Source organism: Capsicum annuum, chromosome 10 (assembly GCF_002878395.1).
Source record: "Capsicum annuum cultivar UCD-10X-F1 chromosome 10, UCD10Xv1.1, whole genome shotgun sequence".
Classification (NCBI taxonomy): Eukaryota; Viridiplantae; Streptophyta; class Magnoliopsida; order Solanales; family Solanaceae; genus Capsicum; species Capsicum annuum.
Window position 1 is genome coordinate 46,799,762 of NC_061120.1, and position 26,605 is coordinate 46,826,366.

The 26,605-nt window shown below is 38.4% G+C and overlaps 1 protein-coding gene across 4 annotated transcripts in view; it reads right to left on the reverse strand.

Annotated features, from left to right (window-relative positions):
• LOC107845474 overlaps window positions 1-26,605 on the reverse strand; it is a 53,865-nt gene that overhangs the window by 14,521 nt on the left and 12,739 nt on the right. For 2 of the 4 annotated variants that reach the window (XM_047397897.1, XM_047397898.1), the window contains exons 5-6: window positions 18,938-19,375; window positions 12,627-12,661 (exon numbers count right to left, since the gene is read on the reverse strand). In XM_047397897.1, coding sequence (XP_047253853.1) covers window positions 12,627-12,661; window positions 18,938-19,375 — 473 coding nt within the window. The remainder of the gene's footprint in view (window positions 1-12,626; window positions 12,662-18,937; window positions 19,376-26,605) is intronic. The other 2 variants (XM_047397896.1, XM_047397899.1) reach the window with 1 other exon arrangement.

Below are 26,605 nucleotides of genomic sequence, written 5' to 3' on the forward strand. Positions count from 1 at the left end.
GGTTAGCTCACACTTTGCTTTTATTAGTTGGAGCAATAGATGAGCCAACTATCAGCTACTCTGAACCAGAGAAAAGATGGTACTTTACCTAGTGATACGGTTCAGAACCCGCGGACTGATGGCTCTTGTTTGGCGATTACCACTCGGAGTGGAAAGATGCTATCTAGCCCTTCTATGGTCAAAGCTGTAGAGAAGGAGGTAAATGTTGATGAATCAGAAGGAAGCAATCCAGTGGAGTCTGAGAAGATAGATAGTTTTGTTGATATTTCAGAGAAAGAAGACGAAAAGAAAGAGGAAGTGGTATTGAAAGAAATGCCAAGACCACCACCTCCCTTTCCTCAGAGATTGAAGAAGAAAGTAGATAACGAAAAATTTAGAAAATTCATGGCAATAATGAAACAACTGATGGTGAATGTGCCATTGATGGAGGCACTTGAGCAAATGTCAAACTATGCTAAATTTATGAAGGAACTGTTAACAAAGAAGAGGAAGGTCAGTTGTGAGCCGGTGGACAAGAACCACCACTGTAGTGCTGTTTCTTCACAATCCTTAGTGCAGAAAAAGCCTGACCCTGGAGCATTTACCATACCGTGCATAGTTGGGACCATGAAGTTGACCAAAGCTTTATGTGACTTAGGAGCAAGTATTAATCTGATGCCACTTGATACCTACAAAAAGCTTGGATTGGGGGAACCTACCCCCACAACGATGAGTCTTGTAATGGTAGACAGATCGGTGAAACGACCAGTTGGTATATTCATGATGTGCCGATAAAGGTGGATGGCTTTATTATGCCTACAGATTTTGTGATATTGGATTGTGATGTTGATTTTGAGGTACCCATCATTTTGGGTAGACCACTATTAGCCACGGAAAGAGTATTGGTTGATATGGAGCTCAATGAGCTAAAGTTCAGGTATGGAAAAAGGGAGGCCAGATTCAAAATACACCCACCTATGAAGCAGTTGGAGGAGATGGATATCTTCTCGATTGTGGATGTATTTCAGGAAAATGATAATGAGATATCGATACGGTATCTTGACAAACTCTGAGTAGTCAAGATAATCAAGTCATGCCGCGACGTTAGATCAGGCGTCGTTTGGGAGGCAACCCAATATTTTAATTTTATTGCACTTATGTTTTTAATTTTTGTAGCTAAGAGTTGTACAAAGGAGGTGAACTGGTTTCAGTCAGCTTGAGAAGGTTGACGTCAATTTTGATGGGCTGTCACAAGTATGACAAGCCGTGAGAAATAGCGTCAAAATAATCAAGTCAAAGCCTTATTCTGTTAAGGCTGACGACAATTTTGAAGCGCCGTCCGGTATATGATGCGCCGTAAAAAATGCCGTCAAATGAGTTGAGCCCATCTTAAAAAGTTTGGGCTAACCCGGCCCAACAACAACTGTTCACATTCCCGCGTACTTCAGATATTTCCCTTCCAGTTTTGGTTTTCTTTCCTTTGAGAGTTATTTCCCTTCATTTTTCAAATTTAATCCCTTCTAAGGCAAAATTTTAAGACTTTCCTTGTTGAAGCCTGAGAGTTAAGTCAAGAAATCTTCCTCCTCTCTCATCTCATTCTTCTCTCACTCACAAGTCTAGGTGCTCAGAGTACATCATCTAAGTGTCGACATCTAGCTATGAGAAAAACTTCAACTTCATCTTTCTTTGGATCAATTGTGAACTACAAGAAACCTTGGTTTCAAAGGAGTGAGCTGAACCCATTAACATGCTTCAAGCCCCTTCAAAAACTAGGATTTGCAGGGGTGTGTGGTATCATTTCGTGGAGATCTTAGTAAAGAACATGACCTAAGTTGAAATTGAGAATAATGGTAGAAGAAAAATCAAGTAAAAAGAAGTTAGAAATTGTAATACTGTCTGACGGCAATTTTTACGGCCTTTTACCTGTGTGATGGCCATTCAAAAATGTCGCCAAAAGCTGAGAAATTTTGTAGATTCTGGATAAGGTTGACGATGTTTTTGAAGCCCCGTCACACCTGTGACGGCAAATCAGAAAGGCCGTCAAACTTGCGAACTGAAAACAGTGATGATGTTAAACTGAGGTGATCTTTCTTCCTCTCTTGTTTGATTATGGACACTAATTGAGGATTTCTATGTTGTTGCAGAACTGATAATGGCACCCAAGAAGAAGAATCCAACCACACCAAAGAAAGCGGCTAAAGAGAATGTACCTCGACAACTTGTCAATGAGGACTCTGATTATGAAGATGATGAAACCTTGCTCAGATGGACGAGAAAGAGGGTTGGTCCAAAGACACCACCTCCACCTAAGCCTATTGAGGTGGAGGATACCGATAATATTGAGGTAACAACCTCATCTGAGCAAGCATCGAAGGAACAAGGATCAGAACACACTGAACAGCAGTCTGAGGGCACTGAACAAGAAGTTGAAACTGAAGATTCTGAAAGGCCTGCAACTAAAGAAACTGAGTCTGAATCACCATTATCAGAGCAGTAAGATGATAAGGATTCTCCAGTACGGGGAACTTTGGTGAAATGCAAAAACCCCGAGGTTAGGAACAATGTGAGATGGCAAATCCTTGGGGCTGAAACGATCTATTTGGACGGACGTAGAATAATTCGACGAAGTGCCCGAAGGACAATTCTAGAAGAAAAGAAAATCATCACTATAGGGTTGATCAGATACCCTGAGGTGATGCAAAAACTCAAGGAGTATGGCTTAGAGTGGACTACCAGGGGAAGCGGTGTTTACTGTCCTTTATTAGTCCGGGAGTTCTACGTGAACTACGGTGGAAAATATGTGCAAAGAAGGAGATAGAACTTCAGATAAGCCTCTGCTGACCAAAATTCCAGTACGTGGAGTGAGGGTGGATATTTCAGATACCACCATAAACAGGTTTCTTCATGGTCCAGCCTTTGTCCCACGAGCCACTTCACCCACCTTCTATGCCCGGTTAAAATATTGGGAAAACCAGCACAAATGGCTAGCAACTCTCATAGTAGATGGGGAACCTGAGTGGCTCAATAATTCGGCAAAAAAGATTATCAAAGCGTCTCTAAATTCAGAGGCCAGATTTTGGTAAGGTTTAGTACGGATTCATATGATACCCACCGAGGGAGACAACATATTAGGGGATGATCAAGCAATATTGGTTGCAAGATTGATAGACAGAACTCCCTTGGATTTCGGAGAAATGATAGCGGAAGAGATCAAGATTCAGCTCGCAAGACCCAATGTTGCATATCCATTCCCATGTCTGATTACTAGGTTGTGTGAAGCAGCTAATGTACCTGAGATTTCAAGTATTGATGATGAGATACATGCCAAGAAAACTCACAACCCTGTCAGCAAAAATAAAATTTGGTTGGGCTTATGACTTGATCGAGATGCAGTTGATGCAGCAGATCCTCCAATCACTGAGACTGTGTCAGCACCAGATGTAGAGGTGCAAATCTCCGAAGCTGTACCACCACCACCAGCATATTCAGCTCAGGCAGGCTCAGTGCCTCAAAGTGAGCTGACTACTTCAGTCCCTCTAGCAGCAACAGGTTCGGCATTTCAGCCGATTGATATTAGGAAGGTGGCTAGGCAAGCAAATTGGTGTGAGGTGTAACTACAGGCCTTCGCCAAATAGTTTGCTACCGCTGTGGACAAAATAATCAAAGCTGCACTCAAACCTTTCATGGCTTTGCCTGAGCGAGTGACAAATCTAGAGAACAGATTCGATGCCCGAGCAAGAGAGATGACCGGTGCTGATCTTGCCACTTTCAGGGTTGCATTGGATAAGGTAAAAGCGGAGGTTGGGATGATGCAGCAACACCAAATCATGGTGCCAACAGGTTCAGCTATGCACGATGTAGAGGAAGAAATTCCTATACTCGATCTCACTGTGGATTCCCCAAAGAAAAAGAAGAAAAAAGGGGAAAAGAAAGGCAAGAACGAGAGAGATGAGCCGGATAGTGAAGAAGAGAGAAAAGTTAAAAAGAAAGCAAAGAGAAAGCAGAGAAGGAAGATTTGAAAAAGGCAGGATTAGAGTCCCTGGCTAACACAGAAAAATGGGAAGCAGCCATCAAAGCTAGGGCTGCAGGTGCTTCATCGAGCCAGGCTCCAGCCACTGCAAAGAAAGATGCTACGAGTGGGGAGAAGACAGTAGATGATGCTGTGCAGGGTCGGAGACCTAGGATCCACAGGCTTGACTGTCTTCAGGTATATCCTAACCCTTAGTGCATTTTATTTTTGATTTTAAGTTGAGCGTATAAGAAACTGTTGTTGTAACATGTTCTGTAAATAATTAGGAATAGTACAAGTACTTGAGACAGTTAGCTTGTTTTGTAATTTTTGAGTACCTCTCCAGTGGTCTAATCTGTAATGAATTGTGTGAATTACATCTAGCGTGACCACTGTGTATCTACTTGTGGCATTAGTGTGGCAAATAAATAACCTGTAGAAAACAAATGCATGAAACGGATGAGTAGTGATGTGCTATATACTTGTGTGCTATGTGCGTGTAAGGTCTTACTCAGTTCCCATTGTGTGTTGAATCTAGAACTTGCCCAGTTAGTCATACCATAGTCATAGGATAGGCGTTTGGAAAGGATCATAGGTCGTTTTTGCATGTTAATCCATTTTAGCTTAAATGACCGTCCAAATGTGAATAATATCCCTTAATCCTTTTTTGCGCCCAAATAGCCCAGTTCTTTCTTATATACCTTTCACCTTCCCATTACATCACAATGAACCTGTTTTGGCCCTGGTCCTCCTTGGACACTATGCACCTCAACTTAGGCAAATAACCTAAGTTGAGGGTGGCTACTATAAGGGTGTGTGATGTATTACGAGTATGAAGAGAGGTAAAAAAAGGAAAATGAACAACAAGTTGGGTGTAGTGAAAAAGAAAAAGAGAAAACTGAAAAAGTTAATCTAATGCTTGAACAGACAACACCCATCTTGAGAATGCTTGACAAATAAAAGAGGGAAGCAAAGAAGGTCAAAAGTTGAAACCCCGTGAGTTAATGTAGTGCCAAGGAGGTGTAGTCACTTTAAAATACCCATGAATATCATACCAGCCCTGAGCCTACATTACAAGCTTAAGAAAAGCCCTATAGTGATCTTCACTGACTTGTCTGAAGACTTAGATACTGACTATAAGGGAAAGCCTATGGCATTTAATGCGCAATGTTGGAACTTCGTTCTGAGAGTGAGTCTTACATTCATCCCTATGTCTATACATGTGAATCTGAGTGAGAAAGGGATTTCTTTGTTGTGAGGGCACACCAGGTATATTGCTATTAACTACTTTGTCCGGATAATGTAATTTGGGTATGTGCTAGGCTGTTATTGCTGAGATTTTTGCCATATCTAGATACATGTGAGTTACATGGGTGTTTACAAATATTAGACACAATTGATTTTATTTTGATTGATCATAGAGATGGTGCATGTATTCTGAACTGATAAGAGTAGTTAGCTTCCGAATTGTACTTTGTTTACTCCTAGTTATATTTTGGTTGCTTGAGGACAAGCAATTGTTTAAGTTGAGGGTGTTGATGTGTGGGCCGATGCTAACACATTTGAAGCTTTTAACTCTAAAGAATTGTGAAGTCTTAAGCAACTTTTGTTATTTTTTATCGTTTTTGTGTGTTAATGCAGATACAAGTGATTGGGGAGGAAACCAAAGGAAAGAAGAATAAAACAGTTGAAATCTGGTGGAAATAAGTTGAAATGTATCTGACGATCATTTTGAAGCATTGTCATACATGGGACAGGCTGTCAAAGTCACCGTCAAGATTAGACAGAACCTGAGAAGATTAGAAGAACTGTGACGATGATTCGGAAGGGCCGTCAAATATTTGGCATCTCATCAAAATCGTCGTCAACCAGAGGGCAGAGTATGTTGATTTCCAGTGAAGTGTGACGCTAGTTTGCAAGCGCCGTCAAGATATTTGACACGCCGTCAGGATTACCGTCTGAAGAGTCAGAAGATAACAATTCACTGGAACCTTTGACGACATTTCGCACACATTGTCAGGTGTCTGACACACCGTCAAAAGCATTGTCGTCTAATTTGAAGAGAAAACTGAAACTTTAATTTTGTTTCCTTAATTAGGGTTGACTGTTTAAAGACTTGTTTTAGGGTTTTTAAAAGAGGAATTGGTCATTATCTATCAGACATTAACTTTGAGAAGAGAGGGACGTGCATTGCTCTCTTTCATCAATTATTCTTCTTGTTTCTTATCAACTATTTTTGATCTTCCACCTTGTGATTAAATTGAAGGAACTACTTGTTGTTTTTCATCCATTTGTAAGTTGATCCTTTAAAATCATGAATTCAACTTGTTATTTCGTTCATCAAATCATGAGCGGCTAATTCCATAAGCTGGAGTTATGGGATCCATGGATTAGGGTTTGATATGATGCTAGGTGTTTAACGGATTCAAAGAGTAGTAGAACGTCTTGAAATTTTGTTGTTTTAATTGAAATCTAGTGGTTGCAAACATTAGATTATGCCTTAGGTTTTATTTGCTTCTAACGGAGAAATAGACTAGAGGTCATGAATTATCAACAGGGACTCGGAAGCTACCAACCTTCTGATTAATGATTAATGCCGTAACTGGATTAATCTACCTAAGATAACATCCCATTGGAAATAGATAAGTTATCTAAGTTCGAGAGAATTAGATAATAAATTATTTGGTGAGGTCGAGAGATAAGTCAGAAAGTATCATAGTCAAGGATATTCTGTTGTTTCTACTTACTCCAAGAATCTCAAGCATTACCTAGTATTTGTTAACTCCCAATACCCATGGTGACCATAAGTCTGGTTTCTCATTTATATTGATTACAACACTAAAATATTGAAAGTGATAATTGACTCTCTGTGAAATTTAAGCCCCCATCTTTTGAAATAGTAAACTATCAGTAAAGCATTTCGTAAACAAATCGAAGTTCACACCCTATTCCCTGTGGGATTCGACCCCAACCTAGTTCGATTTTATATTGACAACGATCGCTTACACCCATTCAAGAGTGTAATTTGAGCGTTATCACTCACCAACTTTGAAACACCCAATAGGTGATCTATACCTTCTACCATACAACGCCTCAAATGGAGCCATACCAATGCTAGAGTGTAGGGTATGCAACCTCTACAAGAGGAAAATAGTCAACCCAACTATCTCTAAAGTCAATTAAATAAGCCCAAAGCATATATTCCAAAGTCAGAATAGTTCTTTTTGCTTGTCCATTCATTTACGAGTAGAAAATGGTGCTAAGGTTCACCTTAGTCCCTAAACCTGGCTGAACGACCGCCAAAAATGAGATGAGAACTGAGAACGATCTGAAATGGTGGAAACTAGAGCACTTTGCAACTTTACGATATCCTGAATAAACAACCATGCATAGTTATCAACAGAATAATTAGTCCTCACCAACAAGAAATGAGCAAACTTAGTCATTCTATCCATAATGACCCAAATAGAATCAAATTGGTTCTGAGACCCCAGTAGACCGGTAACGAAATCCAAATTAATACTCCCACTTCCATAACGGCAACTCAATCTCTTGACACAATCCATCGGGTCTCAATGCCCCACCTACACTTGTTGACATGCCATGCACTTAGCCACAAAATTAACCACATCCCTCTTCATGTTATTCCACCAATAAATTTCCTTAAAGTCATGATACATCTTCATATAACCAAGTTGAACTGAATAACGTGATTCATGATCTTTGGCCAAAATTCTACCTCACAACGCATCCACATCGGGAAAGCACAGCCTTTCTTGGTACCTTAAGAGACCATCACTACTGATCTCAAAAACCATCACCTTCTGCTTACCTACTTCAGCCTTGATTTGTATTAGGATAGGATCCAACACCTGATTCTTTTTCACCTCAGTGCCAAGAGATGACATCGCCGCCTCTTGCATAACTACACCACCATCCTCAAAATCTAAGAGATGAACTCCAAGATTAGCCAAATGGTGAATATCTTTCACTAAGTCCCACTTCAATTCATACACATGGAATAAACTCCAAATAGATAACCCTGCTAAGAGCATCAGCAACCACGTTAGCCTTACTTGGGTGATAATGGAGACTCATGTTATAGTCATTGAGTAACTCAAGCCATCTACTTTGCATGAGATTCAACTCCTTCTGGGTAAATACATATTCCAGGCTCTTATGATCTGAATAAATGTCAACATGGAACATATATAGATAGTGTCGCCTAATCTTAATGCAAACACCACATCCAACAACTTCAAATCATGAGACCAATAATTCCTCTTATGAACTTTTAACTACCTAAAATCATATGCTACCACCTTTCCATGCTGCATTAACACACAACCAAGTCCCACATGAAATGCATCACAACAAACCATGAAGCTATCAGTACCCTCAGGCAGGGTCATAATCAGAGCAAAAGTTAATATATCTTTCAGAATCTCAAAACTCTTCTCGCAGGCATTAAACCGTAGGAACTCCACCTTCTTCGGAGTTAACTTAGTCAAAGATGCGGTAATTGATGAGAAGCTCTCCACAAAACTTTTATAATAATAAACTAAAACCAAGAAGCTTCGAACATTAGTTAGAGTCATGGGTTAAGGATACTTCTTAACCACCACAACTTTCTATGGATCCACTATGACCCCTTCACTAGAAAGAAAAATGACCTAGAAAAGTAACATTACACAAAAATTCATACTTCAAAAACTTAGCATACAAATGCTTTTCTTTTAGGGTCTGCAACACAATACGAAGGTGATTGACATGATCCACCTCACTCTTCAAATATACCAAAATATCATAAATAATCACAATTATGAACGAGTCCAAAAACTGATGAAATACCCAGTTCATAAGATCCATAAATACTGTCGGGGCGTTGGTCAACCCAAAAGACATGACCAAGAACTCAAAATGTCCATTCTAGGTATGGAAGGTAGTCTTAGCGATATATACTTCCCTAATCTGTAACTGATAATAACCCGACCGAAGGCCAATCTTAAAGAAATACTAAGCACCCTAAAGTTGGTCAAATAGATCATTGATTCTAGGAAGAAGGTACTTATTCTTTACCATTTCCTTATTCAACTAGCGGTAATAGATACACATGTGAAGAGAACTATCCTTCTTACATACAAAAAGGATGGGAACAACCCATATAGACACACTAGGAAGGATAAAACCATTATCAAGAAGATCTTTTAAATACTTCTTAAGTTCCTTAAACTCAGCTGGAGCCATTCTATATAGAGGGATAGAGATAGGGTGAGTGTCTAAAATAATATTGATCCCAAACTCAATTTCCCTATTAGGAAGGATGCTTGGAAGATCATCAGCAAAAACTTAAGAAAATTGACTAACTATGAGAATGGATCGCAAAGAAAAACCCTCTGAGTTAGAATCTTTAACCTGGACCAAATGTAAAGACACCCCTTGGAAATCAATTTTCGGGCACTAAGATATGATTTGAACCTTCCCTTAGGCACTGGAGAACTCCTTTCCCAATCAAAACTAGCTCATTAGGGAATTTGAAAATGATTTTACGGGTCCAAGAGTCTAATAAGGCATAACACGAAAGCAACCAATAAATCCCCAATATGACATCAAAACCTAGCATATCGAATTCAATCAAATTCACCAAAGTTTCCCTACCACCAAGAGACACCACACAACCCCTATTGACCCTTCTAGCAATCACCGACTCACCCATCAAGGGAGAAATAGAAAAAGGGTCTAAACTTACTCAAGACTAAAACCAAACTACACAGCCACAAATGGGGTCACATAAGAAAGGGTAGATCTCGGATCAAGAAGATAATATACATCTCGAGAGAAGAGTTTTAGCGTACCAGTAAAAACATCAACAGATGGGTCACAATCCTAACAAATGGTAAAAACATACAGTTGATTCCGACTAGTGTCAGAGATAGAAGTAGCACATCTTATTGCAGGAGTTGGAGAAGAATCAAGCTGGATTATATTAGGCCCTATAGCAATACACCCGAAGGACAATTACTATGTATTTGGCCAGGCTGGATACACCTGAAACACTTATTCCTCCCCTCATCATAAAAGTCGTGGTGTAACTGCCCATAAAATCTATAAGGAAGATGCAATGGAGCTAACTGGGCTCTACTGGCCTGAGATTGGGCACTTTGTGCCTTAAAACCCATTGTTTCTTTGAAGGCGACGATCAACGAATGACTTAGGTTAAGGGGCATTGGCCTTCGAATAAGATCCTAAATTGCCTCACTTCTTCTTAGACCATTTTTCACTATCTCTACCACCTTGCTGCTAACATCTAGTTTGATCCGAATACCGAAACTTCCTACTCTGCCTCTCCCCCATCTCTGTATGCTTTTTCTTTTCATCTTCAACTTGTTGCATATACACCACAAGTATAGAGATATCTATATCCTTTTTCAATATGACGTCCTTGCTCTCTAAAGTCAAATCACGGGCAACCCAGAAGCAAAATTTCTTATTCTATCCCTCATGCTAGACACTAACTCCGGAGCATAACGAGACAACTTATGAAACTTCAAGGCATACTCCTTCCCAATCAGTTTTCCTTTCTTCAAATTCACAAACTCCTGAGAAAAGAAGCAATCTAGAAAGACACTAGAAAAGTCATCCCACAATGCCACCTCTGCATCATCATCCCTAAATTGATCCCACTTTCCATACCATTGATACGCTATATCTTTCAACTGATAAGCAACGAATTCCACACCCTCTACATCTGTAGAATGCAATACCTGAAAGATCTTCTCCATCTTATCTATAAAACCTTAAGGATCCTCCTCAACCTCAGTACCAGTAAAAGTTTAAGGGATCAATCACATAAACTGGCTAACTTTAGTGGCCTCAGATGAACTCCCAGCAATGCCAACAACACCTTCCTGACCTGACTGAGATGTCACCAACTGGGTCAACAGATGAATAGAATGGTAAAACTCAACATTAGTAACATCTCCCTGAGATGACTTAGTATGAGCACCACCAGCTGGAGAAGTATCAGTGAAGACAGGTGGAACTCCACAGGGGCAATCAGAAATAGCGACCCTTAACTGGGTCTGTAGCCCATAAGTTGGATAAGATCCGCCCACATTATCTTCAGGCGAGACAAATGATTTTCCCTGAGCTTCATATCATCTAGGAGGCATGATCTAAAAATCAAACAAGCAGGGAATTAGAGGAGATTTCAACACCCTAGACTTTACAGCCTGAAAGTAGATCACAAGAAAGGGAAAAATTCCTAAATGCCTCTTATAAGTGTGGTACACTACATACCTATAAAAGAGACTCTACTTGACATGGCTTTATGGACACCCAACTGACCATGAAACTAGACTTTGATGCCAACTTTGTCACGACCCAAACCAGAGCTTGGTCGTGGTAGGTATCTCAAGTCCAACAAGGACCAGAGACCACCCCCGTTGCCTAGTCAAACGGAACACAACACAAGTATAGTAGTAGAATTTCAAACATATCACAAAATAAATAAGTATTACTCAAAAAGAAGTCTAAGAATTCAATAACCAATTCCAAGTCCCTAGTAATCCACAAAGCATCTATAACTACTATCAATCTAGGTCGGAACATACCCCCGACGATAGAAAAACCTAAACAAGGAAAAGTATATGACACAAGGATACTGAAATATGAAATGAGGTTTTCCAAAGTATAGAATCCTACCACATCAATTTGACTCAAGAGCTATCCCACGATTACCTAGTCATTGTATAGGAAAAGTAAAAGTATTTTCAATTTTTGCATCACATAGGGATACAACATCTAGAGAGTTAGTGGGAAGAGCACTAACATGTAAATCAAGGAATAAGGATAAAATGATGCCATGATGAATATTTCAAAACAATTCAAAGCAAATACACATAATAATTTATATATATAAACATGTCATGCAGGGAAAGGAAATACGGCTTAGTATGAAGTAAAAATTTATCCTGGACTATGCAGATCAACCTTTATAAAAAGCACCCACGGGCTATATGGATTCATCTCCCCTTGCTGAAAGGGCCCTAGCGCGTGTTAGCCATACAAACCGAAGGTATCAAGAAAGATTAGGGAATGCTCCAACCGAACGTCAATCCAAGATACAAATATATTAATATCATGAACCATGCACACAAGTCATAAAGACCAAACCTCATGTCTGCAAACATGAGTTTCCAATATAAGTCATCCAAGACCCACACCTTCATGACTTAACTACATAACCCCCTTTAAACCCAATTTAAAACAAGTTTCACATAACCCATTCATTAACCATGAAATTATACATTAAGGCATACCACAAGTATCATCATACTGTATGCTACTAAGCCATAACAATTTTATTAACTTGAGGGAATGTCTCAACCCCCTTTTATTTATCAAATCAATTTAGGGGAATGCCTCGACCCCGAGGTTTCAAATTAAGTCAAAACCTAGCCAACAAGGCCTTTAAAATGCATATTTAGTCTTTTAACAATTTATGCAACACAATAGTATAGGTGCGAAAGTCAAACCAAGTGACAAATCCATATTTTAAAACAATTTCACAAATGGGTTGAGGGAACAGGATTTCCAAACCACATTCAATACCAAAATCTTAAAATTAGGGGAATACCTCGACTCCCATTCCAATTCCCACACCCATGCTCCCTATTAGTTTAAAACAAAAAAACAAATCATGAACAATAGCATTAAAGCCATGGGAAATCAATTCAAGATGCATTCATTCTGAAACTTTCGAACCCATATTCATAAACCACAATTTAATCACATGGACACTATTATAAACACATGCTTTTGATAAAATAATAGTGGGGGGAGAGTACCATGACTTAGACACATGAGAATTGAAAAGTAATTTAGAGCTTAGGACCTAGAGGATGAATATACGATGAAATCCTTGTATTTTCTTGGGGCTATGAGTTTTAGAGTGTAATTGGGGAATTTAATCTATTAAAACTAAATAGAATAGGCTATAGTATGCTTAAGGGTCGTACATAGGTGAAAGGACCCCAATATCCCTCATCCCAAGTAAACAAAGCAAGACTGCACAGATTTTACATAGGGGCATGGCACATACCTTATCGTAGAGGCTAACCTCCGTTCACGAACACCAATGTAGAGATTATTCTCTGTGTCATGGACCTTATCACGGGTCCATCCTCCGTGAAATGGGGATATCGCAGAGGCTCACTGCCTTCATGACCTAAAACCACCCCGAACCTTAACTAAAAATTCCAAAACTCTCCCAGGACACCCCATTCACATGCCAAAACACAATTTAAGTTAAAAATCAAAATTTTCAACATGGGAGAGCCAAAAATAAAATGCCCAAAGTAGCTGCAATGACTATAGGTCACTATACGACCCGTAAGGACTCACTACGACTTGGCACTATGATTTGTAGTCTAGACAGTAGCTGAGGGACCACTCTATAGTAACCCTATGACTCACGCCATATGACTTATCAAGAGACCCTACCACTCATAGGGTCTTGGTTGTATCCAAGACAAAAGCATTCAAGGTACACAATGGTTACCCTATGATTTGGACACCATGACTCGTAATGATTATTTATGACTCATAACCTCTAGTCATAATCAGGACATTAACATAGGCTCCACTCACTGGTCAAACGATGATTTAGCTCCTATGGCTCATAAGGGATCCTTACGACTCATAAGGTAAGTCGTTGGTTTGGTAGTGAGCTCAAAGCTCAGGGATTTTTCAAGTACAAAAATTTAGGGTGTTTCAATGCATCTCCAAAGCCTAGGGCTACTACTTTATATCCTTCTTGTTCAAGTGATCTAACATCTAGAAATGGGAACCCAGAAAGATATAGAGGGTATAGTTGTAATGACCCTTTAGGTTATTTTTCATATTTCCACTTATTTCCATAGTTAGGGCTTTCCCATAGTTGCTCCAAGTCATTTATGACTTGGTGGGACTAACAATTCAGTTATCGGGTAGTTCATTTGAATTTTAGAGCCAATTTTATTTGTAGAAGTCTTCATTGGTTCCAAATTGCCCTTCTTTTTTGGAAGCCCATTTCGAGGGTTTGTTTTGACTCCGAATCAAAAGTAGTTAATATGGGTGTTGTTGGTTTTATGTTTATGCGAAGATTACATATTTGATATTTTTAGTAGAGTTCGGGATTATTCATTTAAAGTAAGGTCGTGGGTTCGAAGTGTAGCATACCGATTTTAACTTTTGAGGTAGGTTATGGCTTAACTCTTTTAGACTGGGTTAGGTAGAAACTGATGATATAAAATGCATGTTAAGGGTGAGAACTAATCATGAAAAATGACTATCTATGTGTTGTGCCCATGTAGGGGTCTATATGTGACGTAATTGTTGAAATTGAGATATTATGAGATAGGTGTGATCTCGTGGGGTCTTATGTCATAGTGATAGCCTTGAATACATGTGAATAATTATATTGTTTAAGATGCTTAATGTGGTACCATTGGCGTATTGTGATTATATTCATACTTTATTAGCATATGGAATGTATGGAAATTCATGAGTGAAATAGCGATAATGAGTGGATATCGGCTCACGTGGTTGTGGAAATATATCATTGTGATTGGTTGTGAAAATATATCATGTGATTGATTATGAAAATATATCATGTGGTTGATTGTGGAAATACTTATTGTGATTGGTTGTGAGCATCACATCTTCATATCATACTCATTCATGAAACATCGGTACCACCGTGGCAATATCTGAAAATACTGGCAAAACCTTATAACACCTTTCTGAGGGATGTGCTAGAAAGAATATATGAGATATTGGATTGTATACGGGTTCACGAACCACCCATGGGTCGTGCGTTGGGAGGCTTAACTTCATAGGTGTAAACAGGAATTGTGCGACGATTCCAAAGGTTGTGCAACGACCTAGTGCATCATCATATACATTTGCACTTACTTTATTCTGCTATGTTGTGTTGTATTTCGATATTGATTTGTTATCTATGTATTTATCGTATCTTTTTTTACTTGTGTTTGATGATCTTATTTAGACATGTTCTCCCTTAAACTTCTTATATGTGATATAATATGTACTTATGTTCTATCTTTGTGTGATTCTGCAATATATGTGATATATATATATATATATATATATTTTAGAACTACTAGTGCAAACGGTATAGGCTACTATTATGGGGTATTTTCTGATTGCAGGTGACTTGCCCTTAGTGTATAATTTGTATGCTTAATTTACTACTTTGCTTGGTCGGCCTGTGATACCTACTGAGTACATACTCATGCCTACTGCGCCCTTTTGGTGCAGATCCTAGCTCATGTGCACCTCAACGTGCTTGACTCGAGCGATTGTTGGAGCTTTCAAGGTAGCGGTTGGACATTCATGCATCCAAATTTCGCCTCTATCTTTTTATAGTAGTTATTTCTTTATTAGTATTCGGAGATTATTCCTTTGTGGTTATTTTTCTTATGTATTTGACTCTTGGATTATATTAGTAGTTCTTACACTATTAACACCTGGTTTTGGGCATGATTGGTATTTTGGATAAATTATTTCTGCATTGTTATGATTACTTGTATGGTTCATCTTCATTATAGAAGTCTTACCTTGGGTAATTTTGTCTTTTCTTTTCCCTTTTTGTATTAGTTTGGGTGATAAGCCTACTTGTCAAGGTATGCCGCGACAAGTGCTATCATGACCCTTGTTTTTGGGTCGTGATAAATTGGTATTAGCGTAGCCAAATTTATTGGTCTCAATGATTTAAGAATGGTATGTGTAATAGAGTCTCACGGATTGGTATGTAGACGTTTGTATCTATCTTTGAAAGATTATAGGACGTCTTTAGGAAACTTCTCTTATTTTATTATTTATCGTGCGAAGTTCTTTCATACCTTGTGTTCTAAGTTGTGTTTTACTTTTTCTGCATGGATTGTGTGGCTTATACTATATTGTATCAGTTGAGAGATGCAATAAGAGATTGATGGAGGTCGTTTGTCAGTGATAGACCCTGTGATTCTCCTGAGATGACTTGGGATCAGTTTATTGAGGCTTTTTTAGAGAGATTTATGCCTTTTAGTTTGAGAGACCATATAAAGGACGAGTTTTATCATTTGGAGTAAGGCTCCTAGACAGTTGTTGAGTATGAGGCACGCTTTCATGCCCTATCCATATTTTTCTATGATAGCATTTCCATCGAGTCTGACCAAATATAAAAGTTGTAAAAGGTTTGGATGTCTCCCTTCTATTGGCTATGACTCAGATGATTGTATTTGGAGAATCTTTTCAAAGTATTATGGACCATGCTAAGATGACAGAGGGCATTCTTAGTGCATCTCAAGGAGGCGCTAAGAAGGCATGATGTTTTGGTGAGTTCAGGAGTCAAACCTCTCGAGGATGAGATTTTTTACGATTCTCGTGGATACCATGGTAGGCAAGTACATACGGCTTTACAAAGTTTAGGTGGTGGATCTTCTAGTTAAGCAATTCAAGGTCGCCGTTTGAGCCTAGTTATACCTTCTCCTGTTGAGACTGGTCGTAAAGGTTGTTATGCGTGTGATGAGATTGGTCATGTGGTCAGGGATTGTCCCCGTTAGCTAATTCGTTCTACTTCTATTTTAGTTATAAGAGGTAGAGATACTACCAGAGGAGCAAGAGGTGGAGGTGGTGGAGCCTGCGTTGGTTGTCATGGGCTACTCAGCCAGTTGGGGGTTGTAGTTAGTGTTATGCTATACTAGCTAGACTTGAGGCAGAGGCTTCTAATATTGTGATTACATGTATCATCCCCATTTTTTCAGGCATGTATCTGTAATATTTGATCCTAGATAGACTTTCTCCCATGTGTTTGTGTATTTTGCTTTGAGTTTAGATTCTGTCAGTGCGCCTCTTGCCATGCATATTTGTTTCTACCCTGGTAAGTGATTCTTTAGTGGTAGATCAGGTGCACCCATCTTATGTTGTGACTTTTGTTGGGTATGAGACTTTGGCAGATTTATTTGTGTTAGATATAGTTGATTTCGATGTTATTATGGATATGGATTGGTTGGCTCCTTACCATGTTATTTTAGATTGTTATGACAAGACTGTGACTTCAGCTTCACCAGGTGTGCCAAGGATAGCTTGGAAGGTTGCACTTCATTTGGTTCATAATGGGATTATATCTTTTGTAAAGGCTCGTAAATTGGTTGAAAGGGGATGTTATCTTACTTGGCTCATATTCGTGACCCAGTGTTGTATCACCTCCTTTCTTGGATTAGGTTGTGTTGTCCATGAGTTTATGGATTTGTTTCCTCCAGACTTGCCTAGTATGCCTCCGGATCGAGATATTGATTTCGCTATTGATGTTGAGCCGATCACCAAGCCTATTTCTATTCCTCCTTATAGGATGACTCCAGCAAATTGTTCATTCTATTTTATCTCATTCATCACGAACAACATTCATTATTCACAGAATACTTTTTTTCACAAACAATTATTCGTTTAAATTTCTTATAAGGAAAACAATAAGTGACACCGTAAAGATTAATTTATTTTAGGGTGGAGAAGTGTACGAAGATGGTTCGGTTAGATATAATCTTCCTGCGAAAATGGTTCAAGTATCAATGAAATTCAAATATGATCGTCTTGTATGTCTTTTTGAGTAAAATAAAGTTAACTTCTATTCATATCATTGGTTGATATCCCATATCAATTATGAGTAACGGTCATATAATTTTTTAAGAGACTCAAATTTGAAATGATGACTCTTTATCAATCTTTCTTTGTAGTCCTGAGATTTTCCGCAACCAAATGTGTTTAGCAACACTTGATGCATATGTCAAAACTCAAAGTGTTATTCAGGATGAAGAACCATCTAATAATGAATTTGATATTTGAAATAGTACATGTTTTACTAATTTCAGTTTTGGTTGGCTAAACAATTCTATTCAACAACAAACAGTAGCAGGGTTTGATAGCCAAAATGACAATTTGCCTTCACTAAATCAACACAACGGACATTGGAGTTCTCAAAACTTAGAGAACCGAGCAATCAAGAACCGACTAATTTATGTCACACTCCAATTAAGTCAATAAGTAGGTAAAGACATTATATATTTTTTTCTACTCTTTAAGGATTGTTATAACATGTTTGAATCATAAAAATTATAATTCTAATATTTTTTAGGTGTAACGTCTTCCCAGATAATTCTACATTGACTCAATTCACAAAATTGTGAACAAATAATTCTACATCGACTCAATTCATAGAATTGTGAACAATGAGCTAACTAATGACATAGTTCATCATGAGTCGGATAGCTAATGACGGTGTCACTCATTATTTTTTTCCTTACAAGAAATTTAAACAAACTATTTGTGAAAAAAAAGTGTTATTCACGAATGTTGCTCGTGATGAATGAGATAAAATGGATTGAACAACAGCACATGCGAAAAAGTTGTACCATTTTTCAAAAATTAAAGTGACAAAACGTTCAAGAATATTAACAGTGATGTTTAATCAGTTATCAGTCGAATATCTCATGAAAGAATCATAGTTTACCCAAACAAAAGTAGTTTGCCAACAAATGAGCAAACTATTAAAAAAGAATTTATGAAAATGTAGCTTGCCCATTTTTAGAAAACCCTATTAACATTTTTTTCCTCCCCAACTGCTCACGGACGATGTTAGTTATAGTTTGCCCAAAAACCCATTTTTGGGCAAACTACCCGTTTTGGCTCCTAGCTTAAAAAATGTCCCTGTAAAATGGACTCCTAATTAATTACTTTTGAGTCAGACAGTGATTATGGTACTCAATGTCCTATCCAATCGCATTTGAAAAAAAAATTTTTTGGTCGTCATGCATAAAACTTGAATACCATTTGTGTTAACATGGGTTCAAAACTGGGACACGTCCCTTATTAAAGCAGAAGAAAGAAAAGGGGGTGAAGAGAATTTACATGGGAGGTGGATTAGTCCATCGTCTCTTCACCTCAGACTTCCATCGAACCTCTTTGAGTTTGCCATCCGTTTCATAATCTCTTTCCATGACAAGGTTCACCCCTTCATCTGAATACCACCCAACTCCTATACATAGGGTGCCATCCTTGTTCACATCAACATAACTTGTAACGCCTCCTGGTAGCCAAAGAACTGTTGCATCCTGCATGTCTAACATTTCTTCTTCTCTAAAGTACACTGGATGTTCTGGGAGGCTTCTCTTCTTCAGGTTTTCCGTGCATAGGTAAACGTAGGGAACACCAGGAGTTGCTTCCATTGTGTTGTCCTCACCGTAGATAGGTGTTGCACTCATCTCAAACACTTTCCAAGATCCAGTCAGCTCTGATGGCTGGACTCTTCGTCTCTGAGAAAAGAGCTCCACGTCCAGCTCCATGTCACTATAGTTCATAGGGAAGACATCAAAAGAAATGATTACAAAATTTAAGTACTTCCTCCATTTCATTTTATAAGGTGGTATTTAACTGAATATGGGGTTTAGAGAGGGCTTTTAATACATAGCAAAAGTATTTTTACAACTAATGGTCATGACATTTCTTCTTTTTTTTTTTTCTTGATAACCGTGGTGTCCGGGCCAGCTTGCTTGCACCTCGACTAATTCCACGGATACCTGCCACCTCCCACCAGCAACCAGCAACCATCAAGGCTAGATCAAGGCTAGATCAGATGGGATGAAATCACCCAAGTGTTTGTTTCCGTTAGGAATTGAATAAAGACCTCATGGTGCTCAACCCAACTTCATTGAACCACTAGACCCACACCCTTGGGTGGTCTAGTGGTCATGACTCATGACATTTCTGTGACAATAAGAGCATGTTCTTTTTCAATAAAGAAGGCATTTTTTTATAAGGTCTAGTGGTCATGACTCATGACATTTCTGTGACAATAAGAGCATGTTCTTTTTCAATAAAGAAGGCATTTTTTATTGGTTATAAGAGCATGTTGTTAAGGGTGATATGAAAAGTTTAAAGCTACAAAATCCCTATATATCAAAAGTAGTTCTTTTTTGAAACAGACAAAAAGAATGAGCGCCATAAAATGGAACAGAGGGAGTAATGGTAGTGTCATGCAGAACAAAATATCAAACACAGGTTTTATCTCTGTAGTATTAGTATATAAACTGCCTTTTCTATACATATGCCAGAGGGCTATAAGAAAATAAGTATAATCAAATGAAAAACTTCTTTAACAGCATGAGAATTTACGAAAAGAACTTTTGCTCTGTATTGGGGAAAATAAAACACTAAACTGGTAGGACTATCAAGGAAACCACCCTCTTGTGATAACCGTTGTTTTGTTCTCAATGCCCTAAAGCTTTGTAAGAGGCTCTAACTTCTAACCAATATGTGAACATCTTCATTCGGGAGTTAAAACAGACAAGAATGTCCTGACTTCACAGTTGGAAGGGATCCATGGTATCAAAGAACTATCAAGAATAAATTTAACCAGGCTACAAGGAAATGAGTCATTGTAGCTCTCGGAACAATTATAGCCTGATTTCAGTATTACCATAAGTGTCATTAATCACAACCCTTTGCGTAGTACAAGTATCAGTTAACTGTTCTTCCTTCTTATCTTAATATTACTCCCTCTGCCTCAATTTGTTTTGGCTATGGTTTTGACTTGACACGACGTTTAAAAAAGTAAAGGACTTTTGAATCTAGTGATCCTAAAGATATGTCCAATGTAACAAAATGACCTTTAATCTTGTCGTTTTAAACATGTCATGCGGAAAGTTAGAATTAGAAAGTTGCCAAGAAAGGAAACAGACGTTCTTTTTGAAACGTGCTAAAAAGGAAAGGAAAGTAGGACAAACAATAATGGAGGGAGTATCATACAAGACAATTCCGTTGATGTCATCTGAGTCACTCTTCGCCTCAACTTCACTACTATACTCACCATAAGATTCACTATGTCATGCAACTCATCAAACTACCGATTAAACCATCATTACCATTTCTTTTATCAAGACCATCATCGCCATTTCTAGGCCAAATACATAGAAGGTCCCTCAAATTGGCCCGGGTCTTCATTTTGACACCTTAACTCGCCTTTTGTACCTATTAGACACTCCAGCACTACAAAAGTGTTCTTATCAAAACATGCTGGCATGACAAAAGAAGTGTTCCTCATGTACCTTAGGCGTGTGAATTAATCCAAAACAATATTATTCCTTTTCTTCTTTTAAGAAACTCACGTTTTCTCTCCCCACTGCCATCACCATCCTTCTCCTTTTTCAAGCCGCAGCGGCCACCCTTCCACCACATTTCTTACTCATCATCTTCTTCCCGTGGTACACTCTCACCCTTGTCCAACCTCCTCTCCTACCACCATCATCTTCTTCCTCACCATCTGTCTGCCGCCACCCACTTTTTCTTCTCCTCGACCTCTGTAATCAGAAACAACCACCAAATAAACCTTACATCGCCAACAACCCCAATCGAGCGTCACTTCATCCAACAGAACCAGATAAAAGAAACAGGTGCCAGTGACCAGATAGGAATATAGCCCTCACGGGAAACACCATAAAAAATCTGTCTCCAACCAGTTAAATACTATTGATCATGCACAAAATACTCCAACCAGTTGAGACCGCATATTTAATGAAAGTTGTAATCTAACATGAATGGGGATATAATTTAGAGGAAATTTGTAATCTACTCTGTTAAACTCATATTGTTCTGGAACGAGAAGAATGTGGTGTCATTAATGTTTTGGCAATTCCTCTTCCTCGTTCTAAAAGTTGATGAACCAAGTGAATCCAATTATATTAATGCATTACATCAATATACCGCAATTACAGCTTACCAAGGACATGACCTTAGATTGGAGTACTTGAACATGTGTGCTATGGAGAAAGCAACTGGTCCAGATGGCTTCCCCATGGTGTTTTTTCCTGATTTTTTGGTCTTTGCCGAAGGAAGACATCATCAATACCATCCAACATTTTCATCCAAATCAGGTCTTTCAGAAAAGTTTCAATGCAACATTCCTTACTCTGATCCCAAAGAAGCCCAGAGCCTCAGAGTTAAAAGATTTCAGAACAATCAGCTTGGTTGGGGGTGTATACAAGATTATTGCTAGATTACTGGCAGAGAGGCTCAAGAAAGTAATAGATAAATTGGTCAACAAACATCAGATGGCATTCATTAAGGGCAGACAAATAATGGATGCAACACTCATAGCCAGTGAATCTATTGACTCATGAATAAAGAGTGGGGGCCCAGGCATAATGTGCAAATTGGATATTCAGAAAACTTATGATCATGTGAATTGGGCTTTCTTACTGAATATTCTCGGGCAAATGGGGTTCGGAAACCTGTGGGCTTTTTGCATCAGAAAGGGGTTTGAGACAGGGTGATCCCATCTCTTCTTTCCTTTTCATTCTAGCCATGGAAGGTTTTGACAGCATGATGAAAATAGCAGCTCAAAAGATGGACCAGAGGGTTCAAAATTGGGGGCACCGTAGGGGAAGAGATGGAAGTTGGTCATTAATTGTATACAGATGACACCATAATTTTTTGTGCCATCTACTGAACAAATAAGCTACATTAGAGTGATCCTTGTTTTGTTTGAAGCTGTAGCAGGGTTGAAAGTTAACTGGGCAAAGAGCAGTTTATTCCCAAGTAATGAGGTTCACCAGATTAAAGATATGGCCAACATCCCGGGCTGCAAAACAGAGAAACTACCCACAACTTACTTGGGTATGCCCTGGTAAGCAAACATAAGTTCTTAGAGATTTAAGATGGCATTTTGGAAAGGACAGAGAAGAAACTAACCAGATGGGAGGCTCAATACTTGTCTTTAGGTGGTAGACTGATACTAATCAACTCTGGCCAAGATGCATTGCCCACTTATTTGATGTCCCTATTTCTAATACCATCAAAAGTTGTGAAGAAACTTGATAAGCTTAGAAGAGACTTTCTATGGCAAGGAAACAAAGAAGGGAAGGGATACTGTCTGGTTAATTGGAAACAGTACTGCTGAACAAAGGAAGACGAGGACTGGGGGTCAGAAATCTCAAATTGCAGAATGAGAGCTTACTTATGAAGTGGATATCGAGATACAAAAAAGAGGAAAGGGCTTTTTGGAGGGAAGTAATTGTGACAAAGTACGGTGAACTTAGTCCAAGGTGCTCTAACAGTGTATCTGAACCAATGGTGTGGGGGTTTGGAGAACCATCAGAAATCTATGGCCATTGATGGAAGCCAATCTTAGCATTAAGATAGGCAATGGATACAAGACAAAATTCAGGCATGATGGATAGATTGATCAATCACCACTTAAGGAGCAATTCCCAGAACTCTTCTGGATTGTGGAAACACTGAGGCTAGAATAAGTGAGAGTTGGTCAGTACAGGGCTGGGACATTTCCTTCAGAAGATTGCTAAATGATTGGGAGATTGATAGAGTGGCCTCTTTATTGGGAAAACTAGGAGGAAGCAACATAGCTAAATGATTGGGAGATTGATAGAGTGGCCTCTTTATTGGGAAAACTAGGAGGAAGCAACATTGTCACAACAGATGCAGATAGGGTATTGTGGAAACACAACAAAGATGGGAAACTAATTGTTATCTTGGAGCACATTAGCAGGGGCTTCCACATATGGATGATCGCTTTGGAGCCTGGAGGAAGCCATGAAGAAACAAATACACAAGGTCATGGGCAATCAAGATATCATTTGGGCAATCAAGAAGGTTCCTTGTGAGTTATTTGTAAAATAGTCACTTTTGGGTTATTTTTGTAATAGGCTATTTTTGTAATGACAATGACTATAAATAGTTGTCTTAGCCATTTTCATCATTTAGATTTTGGATGACTGAATTGTCTTTAATAGACTTGATATTTAGTTACTCTAGGTTAGGATAGTAATTTGGTTCAATTTCAAATTGTTAGCTTAGATCGAGTGATTAGGGTGGATTCCCGAATTGCTTGTGTTATCTTCTTCGCTTGATTGATCATCAAGTTATCATATTGTGGATTCAATTTGGCTTCTCGCGTATTTGATTGAGTTCTCTTTCTCCGTTGGTTTAATTGTTATTCAGTTAAGCCTTTCTTTCTTCTTTTCTAATATTTTATTTCTCCATTATCTTTATTTTTGTTGTAACTCCATGTTTTCGGTATCAATTTTAGTCACTTCGATTATGACCGTTATCATTATGGTATCAGAGCTAAGGTTAAAGAGTTGTTCCAACAATTCTTACTCCTATGTTCATAAATCTGAAAATCGTGCCAAAAAAAAATTGGGTCAAAAAAATTCAAAAATTCAAAAATTAAAAAAAGATCATGCAATTCGTGTCTTGTTTGAGTTTTTAGCATAGTGTTCTCTAGTGTTTTTGAAGTTTGAATTTGAAATTTGGTTCAATTTTGAGTTGTTTGAAAATTTCACCATTAGGGAATTTTGTATTAGGGAGTGGGGGTGGGGGTAAGGAAAAAATTAAATTTTTTTGAGGGGGCGAGGGGGAAAGGTTGGTAGGGGGTCGAGTAAGGAAGGTAAGAAAAAAGTTTGGATTTTTTAAAAAAATTAATCTTTTTTTTTTAGAAGCGGGTAGGATTTTGGGTAGAAGGGTGAGGTAAGAAAAAAAAATTAAAATATTTTTTTAATAGGGGTGGATGTGGGGTGGGGGAGGGGGAGGGGGATTGAGGATCGGAGTAAGGATGGATGATTTTGAGAGTTGTATGAATATTTCAACTTAAGAGTGAGGTTGAAATAGAGAGTTTTGAAAAATGTTTTCCTTACTTTTTGAAGGGAAGTCATTTTTCTTCGAATTGAGGAAAATAAGTTGATTTGAAAAACATTTTTCAAAACCTTTAAGCCAACCAAACATGAGAAAATTGAAAAACATTTTCTGGAATCCACTATGGTATGATGACACACTTTTCGAAGACGAAACTTTCTTCATGGAAGATGATAGTACGTCCATTAGAAAGGATGGTGTTAAAAAAGAAGGTCACATATGTGGTACGAGTATTCTTTCTTCATTGTGTGTTCCCATTCTTGATCAAGGCCTTAATGTGCTTGAATCAATGAGTGAACCTTCTCATAAGGACACCTTGGATGAAGTTGACTTGTGTGGCACCTTCCTTTACTATTTGTTTGCATGTGATGATACTCTTAGGAGTATGTTATGTGAGTGAAAGTGCGAATGGGGAAAATAGGTGTATGCTTGACCCATGTTTATGGATTTCCTTACCCTTTGATCCCAATAATGATTTGAATAGTGGCGTTGGTAATGAAATGCTTGGTCCAAATAACAAGCAAGTTATGAGTGATGTTGTTGGCTTGCATGGCGATAAGTATAGTAGTAAAATTTCTTTTCTCTCATATGATTATTGCTTGGTGTTATTACTTGATTGTATGGGTTTGAAAGAGATATATTAGCCAACTTGTGTGGGGAATACCTTTGTATTTGACCCTGGTGATTTATTAGGAGTAATCCCATTCTTGAAGATAGCTAGTGCATTTGGTGGAGTCTTAACTTGGGATAACCTTGTTTATGACATGACACATAGCTATATGGGCTATCATGTTTGTGTTTTTTTAAATGTAGAACCACTGAGGACTTACATGTGTGGTTGCCTAAACACCATAGTTCTTTTGATTCACCCTTTTGTCAAAGTTTCCTATGTAGCCAAGTATCTCTTGTTTGTTTAGGTTACAAAGCATTTGTGGCTCATTTTGATGCTTGGTTATATGTTAAATGTGTGCACCCTTGACATAGTGATACATTTGTTTTTGCTAACCCTTGTGTTAACCCTCATACTATGAGGAGTGTTTGGTTGTTTGTTCTTCTTATGTGTTTGCAAGATTTGGATTCGAGGACGAATCCTTTTGAAGACGGGGAGGATGATACGAGCACGGATAGCTTGGAGCACACTAAGAGGGCTTCCATATATGGATGATAGCTTGGAGCCCGGAGGAAGGCAGGAAGAAACAAATACACAAGGTCATGGGCAATCAAGATGCCATTAGGGAAATCAAGAAGGTCCTTTGTGGGTTATTTGTAAAATAATCACTTTTGGGCTATTTTTGTAATAGGCTATTTTTGTAAAAACAATGACTATAAATAGTTGTCTTAGCCATTTTCATCATTTAGATTTTGGTTGATTGAATTGCCTTGAATAGACTTGATATTTAGTTACTTTAGATTTGATTGAGTTCTCTTTCTCCCTTGGTTTAATTCTTTTGATTCAACCTTTATCAATGTTTACTATGTAGCCAACTATCTCCTGTTTTGTTGGGTTACAAGCCATTTGTGGCTCATTTTGATGCTTGGTTATATGTTAAATGTGTGCACATGGTGATACATTTGTTTTTGCTAACCCTTGTGTTAACCCCCATACTATGAGGAACGTTTGGTTGTTTGTCCTTCTTATGTGTTTGCAAGGTTTGGATTCAACAACGAATCCTTTTGAAGAAGGGGAGGATGATACGAGCAAGGTTAGCTTGGAGCACATTAGGAGGGGCTTTCATATATGGATGATAGCTTGGAGCCCGGAGGAAGGCATGAAAAAACAAATACACAAGGTCATGGGAAATCAAGATGTCATTTGGGCAATCAAGAAGGTCCCTTGTGGGTTATTTGTAAAATAGTCACTTTTGTGTAGTG